Raw genomic sequence first — 18,116 nt, forward strand, 5'->3', positions numbered from 1 at the left:
CTTGCATTCCACTAAAACTAAGTGTTTGATGACGTCAATAATTGCAAAATATGCTTTCACATGATTATTGACGTCATCGAACACTTAGTTTTGGTGGAATTGCAAGAACCACAGACATCTGATTGAAAATTAGAATGATATAAATTGATGCTATCAATCTCCCCAAATACACATAAAATTGTTACAAAACCTTTTCGTTTGAAAATACAAGAATATAAAAAGCTTACCTATTTCGGAATAGACTTTACGTAAATCGTGCATGACACAATCGAGATAGAGTTCTCCTGTACCTAATACTATATGTTCACCTGATTCTTCTACCTGATGGTACAGAAAACATATTATGATAGCTTGTCAGGCAAGGTAATATATGCCCATTGGCAGCTTTGATTTTATATAAAAATATTTAGCAGTACAGTAACAATTACCAGTATGAAATATTCAACCTTCAGTCATACACTTCTTTTGAACTTTTTGATGGTACAGAAACAGTAAAATTAGTAAATTGGAGAAGACCTTGTGTCCAGGGCTATTGATGTGGCTCTGTTTTACGGACATAACCAGATTAGCATAAGCCTTGGCTTGTTTCAGAAACTCTATTTATACTCTGTCAAAATTATATGTATAATAGAAATAAAAAAATGATCGACAGGGCAACTCAATTGTCTGTCGGTCTGTAATACTTTGGGTTTTGCAATCTCAAAATACATTCTGTTATCAAGATACAGGTTCCACATAACATTCGTTGAACGAGACTGCAGTAGAAAGCTTGTTAGACTACAATGGTGTCGAAAATACCCGAAATAAAGAAACAAAATTCTATCTTATTTGAATTAGACTTTGCAAAAAGTAACCCACAAAAAATAATCATATATCGAGCTGTTTTTTAATTCAAATTTCAGCAAAATTGAAAATCTAATAAATGATTTTCTACAAACCTTGGTAGTCAGGAGAGGGTAACTCTTGTTGACTTTACGTAAACCATCTAACATTTTAGGTAATTCTGACGGATTAACTGGTTCGACAGCAATCTTGATGACAGAACTGGTGTTAAACTTCAATGGACGGAAAATGTACACCTGCAAGATTCAGAAAAACATTTAACTAATAAACAATTACATAATAGGTGATTTAGCTCTCCTAAAGGCTCAACAAATAGAATTATTGAACTCAGTTGATAAATACAGTTACAGCATGAACAATTATATAACAGGTGATTTAGCTCTCCTAAAGGCTCAACAAATAAAATTATTCAATTCATTTAAATCGTAGTTCACAAATTAATGTTACTATTTTCTCCTAAAGGCTCCATCGATAAAATAACTAAACTTAAATGTAAGTTATATATAGGTATTAATGTTACTCCTCTCTCCTAAAGGCTCAACTAATAATTGTATTGAACTCATTTGATAACTATTTATTCTATAATTGTTCATGGTGTAACTGTTAGTTAGCTATCTGCATTAATTTAACTCTCTCCTAAAGGCTCAACTAATAAATGTATTGAACTCATTTGATAACTATTTATTCTATAATTGTCTATTGTGTAACTGTTAGTTAGCTATCTGTATTAATTTAACTCTCTCCTAAAGGCTCAACTAATAAATGTATTGAACTCATTTGATAACTATTTATTCTATAATTGTTCATGGTGTAACTGTTAGTAAGCTATCTGCATTAATTTAACTCTCTCCTAAAGGCTCAACTAATAAATGTATTGAACTCATTTGATAACTATTTATTCTATAATTGTTCATGGTGTAACTGTTAGTTAGCTATCTGCAGTATTTAACTCTCTCCTAAAGGCTCAACTAATAAAATAAATAATAAATACCTCATCATTAGTAGAGACATCAGTAATGGTGGAAGTTTTTACAATCGGTTGATCGATTCCTTCGATTAATATCCAGTTTCCAGCTGATACACGATTCACTTCGATTTTATATCTACAATTTTCAACGTTTAAAATTAACACATTCTCTCCCATCTTTAAATCTACAATATTCGACATTAAGGAGACATTTCGCCTTTTTTGTAGGTCGAAAACAATTTTCGCTCAAATTTATGAAAATTATACACCAAAATCTAGACCAAGATAAGAGCCGCTCCACAATCATTTGTTGATGTAACGAGCAAATGACGTCATGTAAAGATTTCAACACTCTAACGGACTGTGCTACAGCCAGTTCTAAAAAAGCAAATGAATACATTTAAAAAAAACGCTAAGAACCCATGACCATTTCTTTGGCGTAATCAAGCAAATGATGTCATGTAAAAATTCCAACGCTCTAACCTACAGTGCTACAGCCCAACCTAAAAAAGACTTTCACACACTGACTGAGATATAAAACCAACAACCACCATTAATTTGTTCAATGTAACAAAGCAAATGATGTCATGTAAAGGTCTCAACACTCTAACCAACTGTGCTACACCCAGTCCTCAAAACAAATGCTTCAAGCTATATCTAAAAAAAAACGACCAAGATAAGAGCCGCTCCACCACCATTTGTTTGACGTAACGAGCAAATGACATCATGTAAATATTCCAACACTCTGATCAACTGAACTACACCTAGTCCTAAAAAAAATGACCATAGCAACCAAAAAATCTACCTGGCTTCAGCGATCCATAATCGACCAACTTGTCCAAATCGTGAATCTTCTTCATCTTGTAGTGTGTAGTTTTCTCCCAAAATTCTAACCTCTTGATTGGCGTGTAGCGTTCCACTCATAACACGTCCAAACACATGAAAACACGTAGCATCGTTTGTGGGGTAGAGTTTCGTGGTGTGGATCATTAGCGGGCCCTGAAATTAACGGTCAAATGAAATGAAAGAAAGGTCATTGGACTTTCACTCGCTGATCAAGAACGGAACCCACAGCCACCATTTGCTCGATGTAACCAAGCAAATGACGTAAGCATCTAATTTACTGAGCAAAACCAAAAGAAACAGTTATATTGCTCTACTTTGGGTTTCGCTATCCCACAATTCCTTATAATATCAACGAACAGATCTACATGACAAGCTTTGATTGGTTAAAAATAATATCATTAGAACAAGCCTTGGATATACTCATAACACGCCCAAACACTTAGCATCATTTGTGGGGTAGAGTTTTGTTGTGTATATCATTAGAGGGCCCTGAAATTTACGGTAAAATGAAATGAAATTGAGTTTGAAATGGGTGCAAACAGTCCAGAATTCGAATCTCTGAGAAGACCTGAAAGTTTTTTTTAAAGAAAATAAAAAGTTCAAAACTTGCCTCCGGATCACAGTTAAACATCTCCTCGGCTAATTCAGAATCAGACGGACCAGTATAAAGATGTTCTATCTTGGATTTACCATTATCTTGTGGGGAGGGGACGTGTTCTATACACATATCAACAAAACCTGCGATAAATCAATACCATAATTACATTATTATATAGAATTGAAGGCACTGGCAGGGGCATCAGAATGTTCCATAGACACCCCAAAAGATAGCAACAAAACCTGGGCAAATTGAAAAGCATAATTGGTACACAATTATAGGTGGCGCTTGATTAGTGACGTCTGCTCGTTTGGGAATCAGGGAATTAAATGGAAAATGGTTCCTTTGTGTTTAGTAACGTCATCAAACACTTAGTTTTAGTGGAATTGCAGGAACCACAGACATCTGATTGAAAATTAGAATGGTGTAAATTGATGATATCAGTGTCCATGATACACATAAAAAATTAAGAAAACCTCTTTACAATCTCTTTAACAAGAACCACAGACATCTGATTGAAAATTAGAATGGTGTAAATTGATGCTATCAGTGTCCCTGATACACATAAAAAATTTAGAAAACCTTTTTACAATCTCTTTAACAAGAACCACAGACATCTGATTGAAAATTAGAATGATGTAAATTGATGCTATCAGTGTCTCTGATACACATAAAATGCAAGAAAACCTTTTGTAATGTTACGTACCAGTAAAAGAGCCGAAGAAACGACTACAAACTAATCGTAGTAATGGTTTAATATTTAACTTCTGTTCTTCTTTACCAAGATGGATTCCTAACTCATCACAAACTTGAGGTATACATGTATCAACATCTCCTACAATCTATAAATAGAAACAAGGGAAATAAGGCTAGATAGATATCGACACCTCTCATTTTCTAGCTAAGCCAATCAGTAATAGTGTTCACAGCTCACTGTCAAAATTTGAGCCTTCAAATCCATGTGTGTCCAGAATTATCCACGTTTGAATGTTAAAATGACGACTTGTCTTTTCTTGAGACACTGCCTTATATAGAAAAGACATCTATAGAAATAGTGAGTAAAATTCCTAGTATGAGATATTTTTAAAGGAATTATGTGATTTTTGTACATTTCTAGTATTTCTGAAGACTATTTACATATATTCAACACTCAAATCAACCAAGCCAAGGACCATGTATAGTGTATTGATGTATTTTTGAAGGAATTATGTAATTTTTGGTACATTTCTAGTACTTCTGAAGACTATTTACATATATTCAAGACTCAAATCAACCCTCCAAAATGGCAACGAAAGTGAAATTCCTAGTTTGAGATATATTTAAAGGAATTATGTGATTTTCGTACATTTCTAGTAGTCAAATTAAACTAAAAAATGGTGCGCCTGTCCCTTTAAGTATAAAAATCAAAAACGTACTTGTGCGAAGATCTTATATAATGGTTCCAAAATAAACTCGACGAAACTCCGCTGGGCTGTATTACTAGGCGCCTTCTTCGTGAATTTCCTCCTGTAAAAGTATTGAATTATTATTTTTCTATTTCCAGGAACTTTGATTCTAACTCGGCAGCACGAAATGAAGAATTTGATTGGAAGGAAGCACTGGCCAGAGTTTGGTAAGTTTTTTTTTTTTAATATTTCATTATAAACTATTTTATTATATTTCCATTTCTATTATCACTCTCTTCAATGAACCAGTTACACAAACTGGTGTTTATTTTTCTATAAACTGTAGTTTATCACGTGATACTATGACATCATCAAAACACAACAATGACGTAATCTAAGATTTGTGGTAAATTCAAATAACTGATCATATAAAACAGTGAAAATTGTATTAATAAAAGTATCTGAATATAAATATAAGAATTAAATGTTGGTCTGACTAGCATTATTGGTGTGTAAACGCTATTGACTTCGTCATTTATTCAGTTTGTCACGTGATCAATTGCGTTTACACACCCATAATGCTAGTAAGACCAACTAGTTGATATAAAATTTCACCATGTTTCAGGATTTACTTACGTTTTACTGTTAAAATACATATCGCCCCATAATCTTCTAGCAAACTCTTTTTCGTTTATACCACCTACAAAAATACAAATAAATATCTATTCCTAATGGACTTCTAGTTAACGTTGGCTTTACGCATAAAAATTTATTGTTTTCAAACAGCTTGATTCCATCTGTTCCAATTCTGACCTCAATCGAATACTTCGAAAACAGAATATCGTGGGTGATCACTAGTATGTGCCATATTTGGTCGTTTTGACTTTTTAGTACCGTTCGAAAGCTCATAAAAGCGCGGATCTTGTGATAAAAACAGAATATCGTGGGTGATCACTTGTATGTGCCATATTTGGTCGTTTTGACTTTTTAGTACCGTTCGAAAGCTCATAAAAGCGCGGATCTTGTGATAAAAACCTCATATTCTTAGCTTGATTATAAATAACCCCAAAACACTAATTAAATAACACGTATAAAAACAGTCAGTTTAAAACCTCATATCATGTGTGATTGCTTGAAACCTCGTATATACCATATTTGGTCATTTTGACATTTTGACTTTTTGCTACCCTAGTAAAAGCGCGGATCTTGTAAACAAAACCTCGTATTCTTAGCTGGATTATAAATAACTCAAAAACACTAATTAAATAACACGTATATAAACAGTCAGATTTAAAACCTCGTAAAATATATTATTATACGAGGTTCAATGTTCCTTTTCTGCAGATGAAAATGAAAAACCTTGTATACTGTATTATTATACGAGTTTTTGATTCAATAGGCCGGAGATTTCAAATTGTTATACAAGGTTTATATTTTCAAATAATGAAAACCATGTATAACGGTAAAAAAAAAAAAAAAAAAAAAATTTTAACAAAATAGTTTTTTGCGTCATATATCGTTCCAAGCGGTCACCTACGATATGTCACATTCAAAATTTTCTCTTTTATTTCCTTCTCCGCCATTTTCAATTCTGTCTACATCTTAATTTTCTCGCTCGTGGAACTCTGAACTCTAATCCAACTTGTTTTATTGAACGTCAAGTCGATTCTATAAATCCTGAACGCGTAAAACTCACCAAAAAAGCCGCCCCAATGTGTCAACACAATTTACATATCAAATCGTGCACAAATATAAAGTTTGCTTACCGTAAGTGTCTGAATAAATCTGAGCGAATGATTTCAGAGTGAAACAGAATCTGTAATATGAGCTGGCAAAACAAACGTTGCCTACGATAGGAGATATCAAACTAGCGTCTTCATCTTCTGTATATAAACTAGAATAAAAACAACATGAATGGAGTTTTACATCCTACTTTTCTGCACCATGTGGGTTAATGGAGACAGACAACGCCATGCAGTGTTCAATAAGGAAAGTGTCAGGTATGCAGTAGATATAGATGTATATGGTGTTTGAAATGAATGGAGTTTTACATCCTACTTTTCTATACATAATTCGGGATCTTTAAGATGCAGACAGTGGAATACAGGGCCTCGGTTTATTGTCCCATCTGAACGACTAGACGCTTTTTCCATATCCAACTGTCGAGGGATCTTTAACATGCACAGCCTTTAGTACACGGGGCCTCGGTTTATTGTCCCATCTGAACGACTACACGCAGCAATAGTGTGCAATGAGGGAAATTTTATCAGGACAGTGGAGGTAGGACATGAGGAGATATTGTCGAGGGACTTGACTAGAAAAAAAAAATGTGATTTTTTTCCGTACACTTTAATTGAGCAGACGGTCAAGGGAAATTTTATTGAGAGATCTTTAAATGTAGACTACAGCTAAAAAAAAACGCACATACGGAATCATATTTGACGCATGACAGATTCACAAGGGCCATTTATGTCCGCATGACACGTATATGGAATCTTAAAGCTCAGAAAACTGGTTCAACCTACCTCACGATGCTGTTGATATCGTCTAGAATATGACGTAGTTTATAATACGCGTCTGTCGGTGGTAATTTTAACTCTAGTATTAACCTATCAATCTTGTTAATACAAATAGTCACTGCCACCTTCTCTTGTAGAGCGTGTTTTATTAATCTTTCTGTATTCAACATCACCTACAATATCAAAAACTATTTAATTGTATACAAACATTGTTCGCCATCTGTTTGACCAATCATACCTTAGTCTCAGAAACAGGAATTGTTTAGCTAAGCTAATCAGTAATAGTGTTCACAGCTCACTGTCGAAATTTGAGTCTTCAAATCCATGTGTGTCTAGAATTATCTACGTTTTGACTAGTCTTTTTTTTTCAGAAAAATAGGAAAAGAAATTCCTAGTTTGAGATATTTTTGAAGGAATTATGTGTATCAGAGACACTGATAGCATCAATTTGCAACATTCCAATTTTCAATCAGATGTCTGTGGTTCCTGCAATTCCACTAAAACTAAGTGTTTTATGACGTCATTATCGCAAAGGTCCTTAGATATTATTAACAGCTTTTGCGATAGTGACGTCGTAAAACACTTTACAATTCCTTTAACTCAGAAACATAACTTAAAAATAATTTTACAAAAAACTGACCCCTTCCGCAGCATCCACAAATACAACAGCTCCATCACTAATTCTTAAAGCTGCTGTCACTTCATCAGAAAAATTCACATGACCTGAAATTATAATATAAGTTAGTAAGGTCTTAGTTAAATATGGCAGACAAGTCTAGCTTTAATATCGCTCAAGGAGATGAAAGGATTCATTGATGAATTGAAGTGAGTTATACCATAATATACCCCTTGTGTTTTTTTGTTATATCTACTCTCCACTTCTAAATGTCGTTCAAATCTTGTAAATCGTATCGTTGGATGAGTATCGAATCACACTTCAAGAATCGTTGCAGCTCTACTAACGACCGTCTGGATAACACGGCGTTCTCAACGTGTTCCAGAACGGATTGCCGAACCTTGGTACTTGTTTTAAACATGTCTGAACGCTGTGATCAGACGAATAGTGACGGCAATTGTACGATATCTGACTTGTTGCCACACTCTGAGCCAATTTTCCGTCGCTATAGCAACACAGTAAGACCACCTTTCCGTTGTGAAGGGCCATTACAATGAGATAGTAAGAAAATCACCGAACACGAACCTGGTGTATCAATGACGTTCATTAAGAAAGATTTATTTTTAGTATCTTGCATGACAACTGTTACTGGCGTAGATTTAATACTCACTCCCCGCTGAAATATACAAAATATACAAGTTAGAATGTTTCAACATCACATCAAAATAAACTACAGCCACCTAAAATTTATAGGTTTACATTTTATTCTTCTAGTTTCCAGGATGAAATTTCGAAAATTCAGAAATAACATTTCTCTATTTTCAATTTCAGTTTATCAAGCTATCAATCAAAATTAACCTTTTGACCTAACCTGATAAACACGGCGTCACAAACTGCCAGCGTTGAAGGAGGTAAAAATTTGATTGCCGACGTCATCGAGTTAGGTCAAGAGGGCTGTCGTTAGACCCTAACTGAATATAAAAATAAAAGCTAATAAAAAACGGAACTAAAGTTTGTATCATTGTTGTAAATTCGATTGGTTAAAGCAGACGTCATCAAGATAGGTCAAAAGGTTAATTTGACAGACTTTCAAGAGGGCTGTCATTAGACCCTAACTGAAGTGGCTACATTAAAAATAAAAGCTAATAAGTATTTGGCTTACCTCTTGTTCTGTAAACAAAATATCGGTGTATCTCAACTAAAAGAAACAAAGAAAATCAATTTTAAATCTCAACTATTGCCCATCTGTAGTCATATGATTTGCTCACAGTTCTTCTTTAATCTCACTAACCTGAAGGTCCAGGGTTCAATCCTAGCATAGGTTGAGATAATACCTTCAGATTTTTCAACCCAGTTTCTCCCTGTCAGTGAGTTGGACGCTTGCTTGTTAACCTGAAGGTCCAGGGTTCAATCCTAGCATAGGTTGAGATAATACCTTCAGATTTTTCAACCCAGTTTCCCCTTGTCAGTGAGTTGGACGCTTGCTTGCTAACCTGAAGGTCCAGGGTTCAATCCTAGCATAGGTTGAGATAATACCTTCAGATTTTTCAACCCAGTTTCCCCCTGTCAGTGAGTTAGAGGCTTATTTGCTAACCTGAAGTCATTCGGTTGGCAAAATAAACCGAGGCCCCGTGTGCTACAGGCTGTACATGTTAAAGATCCCTTGACAGTTGGAAATGGAAAAAGTGCGGGCCACATAATCTGGAAATGATCTTAGCGCTAGAATGTCCTAGATTCTTGTCTTCTAACATTGATTCTAGGATATCTTAGCGCTGAGATCGTTGTGAGAATACAAGGCCTGGCTAATGCTACAGTCCTGGCAAAAATTTCAAAATTTCCCTCATTGTACACTGCATGGTGTTGCCACTATTCATTAGCCCACATGATGCAGAAAAGTAGGACGTAAAACTCCATTCATTTCATTTCTATAAACTCTGAAGCAATAAGTTTAATACTATTTTTAGATATATTTTGATTGAATATGGAACTAGAGTATGTTAATAGAACTTACATCTTTTTCTTCTTTCCCAGCGATATCAACGTGAGTCTGTTCAAATAAACAATCCACAAACGACGTCTGCAATAAAACAATTATTAAAATACGATGAAATCAGGGATCCCAGTGAGGAAGGAAAAAAAGAGAGGAAATGGAAAATATCAGGTGAAGGTAAAGAGGGCCACAGACTCTCGTATGAAGTATAGGGGGAGATTTTACTATTTTAACATGCTTTGGAAGTCATTTCCCATACAGAAATCTTTTCATTCCTAAAACTTAATTTTATTTGAAAATAAAAAAAATACCAACGGCCAGAAAAATAGAGGATTTCCTCTAAAGTCTGGGATCGCTGTGAAATAGAAAAATGCAACTAAAGAGAGTTGGAAGACAAATTAGACCAAACTTTTCTTAATATAGTCATTGCAGTCAGGGTCTTAAGACGGCCCTTTTGAACATTCATCAGTTTGATGACACTGCCAGCCAATCAAATTCATGCTCTTTCCAATGCAAACAAAGGATGCATTCCGTATCAAATGCCTCTCGGAATACACCGTGAAATTTTTGGAACATTTCAAGCCCTGGTTCCAAGAGACCAAAAGTTTTGGACAAGAATCTTAGAGCATCGTATGTGGGAAGTCTGAAACACGAGTAAGTAGAGTTACCTACCTTTCCATGGTGAAGATGGCCACATAAAGTCACGTTTCTGATTAAACCTGGGGTATCCATCAAATCAGCTAAAAATCTACAAAAAAACATTATTTCATACTGTGAAAATTGTTATAGCATTTTTACTAAGTCAAGGGCAATAACTCACAAACAGTTCATCTGATTGTCACCAATTTCGAACTTGACCAAGATCTCATCAATATAAAATGAACAGACAAAAAAATATAAATTCACATGTAAAAGCGGAAAACTCTCACTAATAGCATATTTTCAGTATATCAAGGGCTGTAACTCTTTCAATATTTGTCGAATCAAACCCAATTTCAAACTTATCTGAGATCTCCTGAATGTAAAAGTCAAATTTGATAAAAATCGTATGAAAACTGTAGTCTTTATTGCGTCTACAAGCCACATATAACATAATTTCAGAGCATCAGGGGCTGTAACTCTGTCAATATTTGTCGAATCGAACCCAATTTAGAACTTATCCAAGATCTCTTGAAGGTACACACCTAATTTTATAAAAATTGTATAAAAACTGTAGCCTTTATCGCGTCCACAAGCCACATTTAAAATAATTTCAGTGCATCAAGGGCTGTAACTCTGTCAATATTTGTTGATTCGAACCCAATTTCGAACTTATCCAAGATCTCCTGAATGTACACACCTAATTTTTTACAAATCGTATATAAAAAAATGTAGCCTTTATTGCATCCACAAGCCATATTAAAAACACTTTCAGTGCATCAAGGGCTGTAACTCTGTCAATATTTGTTGAATTGTACCAAAATTCAAACTTGTGCAAGATATAGTGGAAATAAACCTACACACAAAATTTCATAAAAATCTGACAGATTGTGGACAGAGCCGTTGCCAAAATACAACCACAAAAAATTTGCCCTACAACCTGTTTACAAACCAAGTGTGAACAGAGTGGCAGACGGACTAGGGAGATATCAAAATACAACCACTTTACAAGACAGGTGTAAAAAACAAACTCACTCCATATTGTAAGTGGTAGTAGGTAGATCTTGTTCAGCCATCGAGAATTTCTTGATTTTAACAGGTGCTACGATTGGTTCCGTGAGAGGCTGGGTGTCTTCTTCTTGGACGATGGTCTAAAAAATACAAACATATAGAATTTCTTGTGACACCAAAAATTCCACGAAAACCTTGTTAGGGATTGTAAAAAGGTTTTCTAAAAATTGTATGTATATCAGAGACACTGTAAATTGATGCTATCAGTGTCCCTAAATACACAAGGATACTTTCTACCAGCTGATCCTTGGCCAAACCTTTTGCTATTGGTATTACAAGAATAACAACTTAGGTTCACAAGGATCCTTTCTACCAGCTGATCCTTGGTCAAACCTCTTGGTATTGATTTTACAAGGATAACAACTTAGGTTCACAAGGATCCTTTCTACCAGCTGGTGCTTGGTCAAACCTCTTGGTATTGATTTTACAAGGATAACAACTTAGGTTCACAAGGATCCTTTCTACCAGCTGGTCCTTGGTCAAACTTCTTGATATTGGTATCTCTATCCATGCCTTGAACCTTGAACGAAGTCAGCGCGCAAGCGTCGAAGTTGTCTGTCTAGCATGCCTTGTTCCACTTCCTGACAAAGATCAATTTACCCCCAAAAAACCAAAAAAGACACAAACATACCTCGACTTCAGGTCCGTAAATTTCCTCTGGGGTAGGATAATATTTTTTATCTTCATGTAAAACGACCTGCATCTCGTTTCCATCATCATCATCTTGTTCCATATCTTCATCTTCCTGAAAATATTATATACGGTACCAGTTACTTCTGCATTTATTTCAAAAGACAGATTGTCAGACAAGGTAATATACGCCCATTGGCAGCTTTGATTTTAAATAAAAATATTTGGCAGTTCAGTAACAATCACCAGAATGAAATATTCAACCTTCAGTCATACACTTCTTTTGAACTTTTGGGGGTGATACTGAACAATATTACCAAGTTTTGTCAAAATCAATTGAACATGTTTCCAAGAGCAAGGGCAATAACTCATACTAAATATTTTTATTTTTCTGATTTTCAATAGGGTTCATCCTTGGATGATTACAAATACTTACACAAAGTTTCGTCAAAATTGACTTGAATTGACTTCTAGAGTGTTTACAAGGAAAAAAGAAGAAGAACAAGGGCAATAACTCATAATAAATTTTTTTTTTGATTTTTATGATTTTCAATAGGGTTCATCCTTGGGTGATAACAAACACTCATGCCAAGTTTCATCAAAATCCGTCAAGAATTGTGCCTTCTAGAGTGTTTACAAGGAAATAATTGTACGCGTTTTCAAGAAAAAGGGCAATAACTCTTACTAAATATTTTTTTGATTTTCAACAGGGTTCACCGTTTGGTGATAACAAACACTCATGCCAAGTTTCATCGAAATCCGTCAAGAATTGTGCCTTCTAGAGTGTTTACGAGCAAGTGTGGACGGATAACAGGATCATGCCAAAATAAATGACAAAACTCCTACAGAAGCACTGGCCAAGGCCACAATGAAATATTTTAAATTGATCATTACCTCTCTTTCCAAGTCATCATTATCATCATCATCATCTATATTATCATTATCATCTCCTTCTTCATCACTGTCTAACTCAGGGCCGACATAATTACCAAACTCATCGTACAGGTCAGCGTCCATTGTTAGGTCTTAGTATCTACTATCAGCTAGAAAAAAGATGAGAAATCATAAAAGCACTGGTCATGGCATGGCTTTAAAATTATGAAGGCGTCCATTGCTACGCTTGTTATCTACTATCAGCTAGAAAAAAGATGAGAAATCATAAAAGCACTGGTCATGGCATGGCTTTAAAATTATGAAGGCGTCCATTGCTACGATCGTTATCTACTATCAGCTAGAAAAAAGATCAGAAATCATAAAAGCACTGGTCATGGCATGGCTTTAAAATTATGAAGGCGTCCATTGCTACGATCGTTATCTACTATCAGCTAGAAAAAAGATCAGAAATCATAAAAGCACTGGTCATGGCATGGCTTTAAAATTATGAAGGCGTCCATTGCTACGCTTGTTATCTACTATCAGCTAGAAAAAAGATGAGAAATCATAAAAGCACTGGTCATGGCATGGCTTTAAAATTATGAAGGCGTCCATTGCTACGCTTGTTATCTACTATCAGCTAGAAAAAAGATGAGAAATCATAAAAGCACTGGTCATGGCATGGCTTTAAAATTATGAAGGCGTCCATTGCTACGCTTGTTATCTACTATCAGCTAGAAAAAGATGAGAAAGACGAGAGTGATAGCACTGGCTATGGATCATGAAATGAAATGGAGGTTTACAATAGACTTTTCTACACCTGATTGGGCTAATGAAGAATGGCAACACCAGGCAGTTTACAATGAGGGAAATTTTGTCAGGACACCAGTATTAGCCTATTTTTTTTTTTATTTCCAACTGTCGAGGGATCTTTAACGTGTACAGACTGTAACACACAGGGCTTTGGTTTATTGTCCCATCTGAACAGCAAAAATAATAAAGACAATACAATGCAGTGTGCAATGAGGGAAATTTTGCCAGCCGACACTTTTTCATGTCAGCTCATACTATCGCCCAAATTGATCAAAGAGATCCGCGATTATATTCACTGAAAAAATGAGAGACATCATGAAAGCACTGGCCAGGGTAGCCCAATGAAAGAGAGAAACAACTATATTTTACAAGGATGATATCTTAGATTCACAAAGGTTCCTCTCTAACAGCTAGGCCTTGGCAAAAAACAAAGGATTTGCACACAAAAAATTCAAATATTATTTTGAAAAAACCAAAACCAATGAAATTTGCATTTTTCCACTGCCATTCAATTGGTGCCAAACGATCAAAGCAAAAAGGCATCGAACTTTATACATGAGCTCCCGATTTTCTTGTTAAATCATCTTAAATATTTCTCCATACGTACCTCGTGTAAAATATCCTCTAAATGCCGAAGATCAACTTAGAATCGTTATTTTCTTTTTAACCGCTTTCTATTCCTCACTAAGCGGAAACGACTTTAATGCGACTGCAAGACAAAACTAAACGATAAGTTAATTTACTGGTCGTTAATTTTTGGTAAATTTGTACCAAAAAGCAACAAATTTCATAACTTTATGAATGAAATTGATATAATTCAGGAAAAATGAAAATAACTCAAAATAGTTTTTAGTTTTTGCTGAATTTTGAATTCGTTTTATTTTTTCGGTTGGTTCATCAAACAAGATGGCGGCCTCCATAAACCACATGTAAACAAAAGAAAATTTCTACCAAAAACTGCCTTGAACTCCGTGATTTGGTAATTAGCAAAGGCAGAGTGTTATTGCCACTATAAAGGGACACCGTCCTCTTAATATATTTGATATTTGAAGCTCTAAATAGTAAAAAACTATCCCGGACATTTTTTTTTTTTGAGAATTTTTTTTTGACATTCGTTTCTCAAAATCTCCTACAAAAACAATTCAAGATTATTATTTTATTGAATTGTTTGAGAACCTGATGCAGGATATTGATTCTGTAAAGTGGAATGTGATACAGATAGTTGAAATTGAACTGGTAGAGCAAATATTTAGATGACTGTAGACTTGGTTGGTAGATGACAAGTTAATGTTCGCTTCCAGTTAACTGATATCACAGACTAGGTAGTTGTTGGTAGATGACAAGTTAATGTCCGCTTCCAGCTAACTGATATCACAGACTAGGTAGTTGAAGACTGTAGACTGAGGATTAATCTAAAGACAACTCGTATCACTCTAACCTGTGTCAAAAACATTGTTGGTCTGAGTCTTATAAAAAGTTGTCTGAGTTGTTTTTAAAAAGATTTATTGGTCTGTGTTATCCTGATTCCGAATTTAGAAATAATACGTAAAATTTATCGTTGAAAGTGCCACTTGAGAATGATATGAAAGGAAAAGGAACGCTGAGTTAGAACGCTGTCTTTAAACAAGATGTCTGGTCGAAGACGTCTGAAACGTAAAGAATTAGAAAGTTATTTACAAGACGTGGATGTTTTTAATCAACCGAAAGTTTTTTTAGAGCAGTATCCAACAACACCTCATATTGCAGGTAAGAAAACTTTTTGGATTTTTCTTTTATCTCAGAGGCCATTTTGGTTTGGTGCCAAGTTGACTATAACCCCATCTCAGTTCCATCCAAAAAAAAAAAAGTGATTTAGGCGCTTGCTCGCTAACCTGAAGGTCCAGGGTTCAATTCCAGCATAGGTTGAGATAATACCTTCAGATTTTTCAACCCGGTTTCTCCCTGTCAGTGAGTTAGATGCTTGCTCGCTAACCTGAAGGTCCAGGGTTCAATTCTAGCATTTTTAGATAATACCCCCCTGTCAGTGATGAAGGTAAGAGGGGCTGACATGGAAAAAGCGTCTAATCGTTTAGATGGGACAATAAACCGAGGCCCCGTGTGCTACAGGCTGTACATGTTAAAGATCCCTCGACAGTTGGAAATTGAAAAAGAGTAGGCAAATGCTGCTGGCAAATTTCCCTCATTGTACACTGCTTGGTGTTGCCTGTCTTCATTAGCCCAATTAGATGCAGACTGTACACTGTCATGGCAAAATTTCCCTTATTGCACACTGCTTGGTGTTGCCTGTCTTCATTAGCCCAATTAGATGCAGACTGTACACTGTCATGGCAAAATTTCCCTTATTGCACACTGCTTGGTGTTGCCTGTCTTCATTAGCCCAATTAGATGCAGACTGTACACTGTCATGGCAAAATTTCCCTCATTTCACACTGCTTGGTGTTGCCTGTCTTCATTAGCCCAATTAGATGCAGACTGTACACTGTCATGGCAAAATTTCCCTTATTGCACACTGCTTGGTGTTGCCTGTCTTCATTAGCCCAATTAGATGCAGACTGTACACTGTCATGGCAAAATTTCCCTTATTGCACACTGCATGGCATTTCCTGTCTTCATTAGACCAATTAGATGCAGACTATGCACTGTCATGACAAAATTTCCCTCATTTCACACTGCTTGGTGTTGCCTGTCTTCATTAGCCCAATTAGATGCAGACTGTACACTGTCATGGCAAAATTTCCCTCATTTCACACTGCTTGGTGTTGCCTGTCTTCATTAGCCCAATTAGATGTAGACTGTGCACTGTCATGACAAAATTTCCCTCATTGTACACTGTGATGATATTTGTTTGTATTACAGCGTGTATGTTACATACAATCGATGAAAATGATGATATCGAAGATAAGATTATAGGTGATCTAGGCGTAGGCTGTGGTATTTTATCTATAGGCGCGGCTATGTTAGGGGCTAGGTGAGTATACCTATTAGTTTTTGACAGTTGGGACGTCCCTTTGGCTTATGCTACCGGATTTTTCAACCTGGTTTTCCCCTGTCAGTGATATAGGTAAGAAGGGCTGACATGGAGAAAGCGTCTAGTTGTTCGGATGGGACAATAAACTGAGGCCCTGTGTACTACAGGCTGTGTACGTTAAAGATCCCTCGACAGTTGGAAATCAAAAAGAGTAGGCTAATTTCCCTCATTGCACACTGCATTGTGTTACCCGTCTTCATTAGTCCAAATTGGTTCAGACCCTGTTTTTGACTATTTTAACAAAATTTTTGCGCTGTGCACGTTAAAGATTCCTTGACAGTTGGAAATGGAAAAAGAGCAGACTAATGTTGCTGTCCTGGTAAAATTTCCCTCATTGTACACTGCATGGTGCTGCCCGTCTTCATTAGTCCACATGGTGCAGAAAAGTGATTTTTTTTTTTTTTCAGTTATGTGGTAGGTTTTGATATAGATGAAGAAGCTCTTTCTATATGTCATCAGAATTTAACAGATTTAGAAATTGAGAATTATGATTTGGTACAGATTGACATCGAAACGATGCTGGAGAATTGCGGCAAGTTTGTAAAGAAATTCGATACGGTTGTTATGAATCCACCATTTGGTACTAAACATAATGCAGGTAACTTCTTCTTATACCTTGACTACAATAGTCACTTTTCTTGTATCACCTCTTCACAATGTCAAGATATTACTAACTTCATACTTATACCTTGACTGCAATAGTCACCTTTCTTTTATCACATCTTCACAATGTCAAACTATTACAAACTTCATCTTATACCTTGACTACAATAGTCACCTTTCTTTTATCACATCTTCACAATGTCAAGATATTACTAACTTCATACTTATACCTTGACTACAACAGTCGCCTTTCTTGTAACTGTAGTGAATAATGCAATAAAACGTCTGCAATCGTAGAACTCTAAATTGGCAGGGATCGTCTAGGGCCAAGGATCAGCTGGTAGAAAGGATCCTTGTGAACCTAAGTTGTTATCCTTGTAAAATCAATACCAAGAGGTTTGACCAAGGATCAGCTGGTAGAAAGGATCCTCGTGAACCTAAGTTGTTATCCTTGTAAAATCAATACCAAGAGGTTTGGCCAAGGATCAGCTGGTAGAAAGGATCCTCGTGAACCTAAGTTGTTATCCTTGTAAAATCAATACCAAGGGGTTTGACCAAGGATCAGCTGGTAGAAAGGATCCTCGTGAACCTAAGTTGTTATCCTTGTAAAATCAATACCAAGAGGTTTGACCAAGGACCAGCTGGTAGAAAGGATACTTGTGAACCTAAGTTGTTATCCTTGTAATATCAATCCA

General features: G+C 35.7%; 2 protein-coding genes across 2 annotated transcripts in view; one reads left to right on the forward strand and one right to left on the reverse strand.

Annotated features, from left to right (window-relative positions):
- LOTGIDRAFT_200289 (hypothetical protein) overlaps positions 1-13,145 on the reverse strand; it is a 22,936-nt gene extending 9,791 nt beyond the window's left edge. Inside the window, exons 1-18 of the mRNA XM_009049537.1 lie at positions 12,999-13,145; positions 12,106-12,219; positions 11,439-11,554; positions 10,437-10,512; positions 9,786-9,851; positions 8,937-8,972; positions 8,360-8,450; positions 7,799-7,881; positions 7,165-7,331; positions 6,406-6,533; positions 5,276-5,339; positions 4,670-4,760; positions 3,961-4,096; positions 3,225-3,394; positions 2,616-2,809; positions 1,835-1,946; positions 939-1,079; positions 228-321 (exon numbers count right to left, since the gene is read on the reverse strand). Of these exons, the coding sequence (XP_009047785.1) occupies positions 228-321; positions 939-1,079; positions 1,835-1,946; positions 2,616-2,809; positions 3,225-3,394; positions 3,961-4,096; positions 4,670-4,760; positions 5,276-5,339; positions 6,406-6,533; positions 7,165-7,331; positions 7,799-7,881; positions 8,360-8,450; positions 8,937-8,972; positions 9,786-9,851; positions 10,437-10,512; positions 11,439-11,554; positions 12,106-12,219; positions 12,999-13,121 (2,002 nt within the window). The 5' untranslated portion in view covers positions 13,122-13,145. The remainder of the gene's footprint in view (positions 1-227; positions 322-938; positions 1,080-1,834; positions 1,947-2,615; positions 2,810-3,224; positions 3,395-3,960; positions 4,097-4,669; positions 4,761-5,275; positions 5,340-6,405; positions 6,534-7,164; positions 7,332-7,798; positions 7,882-8,359; positions 8,451-8,936; positions 8,973-9,785; positions 9,852-10,436; positions 10,513-11,438; positions 11,555-12,105; positions 12,220-12,998) is intronic.
- A 2,273-nt stretch (positions 13,146-15,418) lies between these two features.
- The window catches only part of LOTGIDRAFT_172641 (hypothetical protein), a gene marked incomplete at both ends in the record, with an annotated part of 4,404 nt that continues 1,706 nt past the window's right edge, over positions 15,419-18,116 (forward strand). Inside the window, 3 exons of the mRNA XM_009049538.1 lie at positions 15,419-15,536; positions 16,647-16,758; positions 17,226-17,416. Coding sequence (XP_009047786.1) covers positions 15,419-15,536; positions 16,647-16,758; positions 17,226-17,416 — 421 coding nt within the window. The remainder of the gene's footprint in view (positions 15,537-16,646; positions 16,759-17,225; positions 17,417-18,116) is intronic.

This window comes from Lottia gigantea (genome assembly GCF_000327385.1).
Source record: "Lottia gigantea unplaced genomic scaffold LOTGIsca_138, whole genome shotgun sequence".
Classification (NCBI taxonomy): domain Eukaryota; kingdom Metazoa; phylum Mollusca; class Gastropoda; family Lottiidae; genus Lottia; species Lottia gigantea.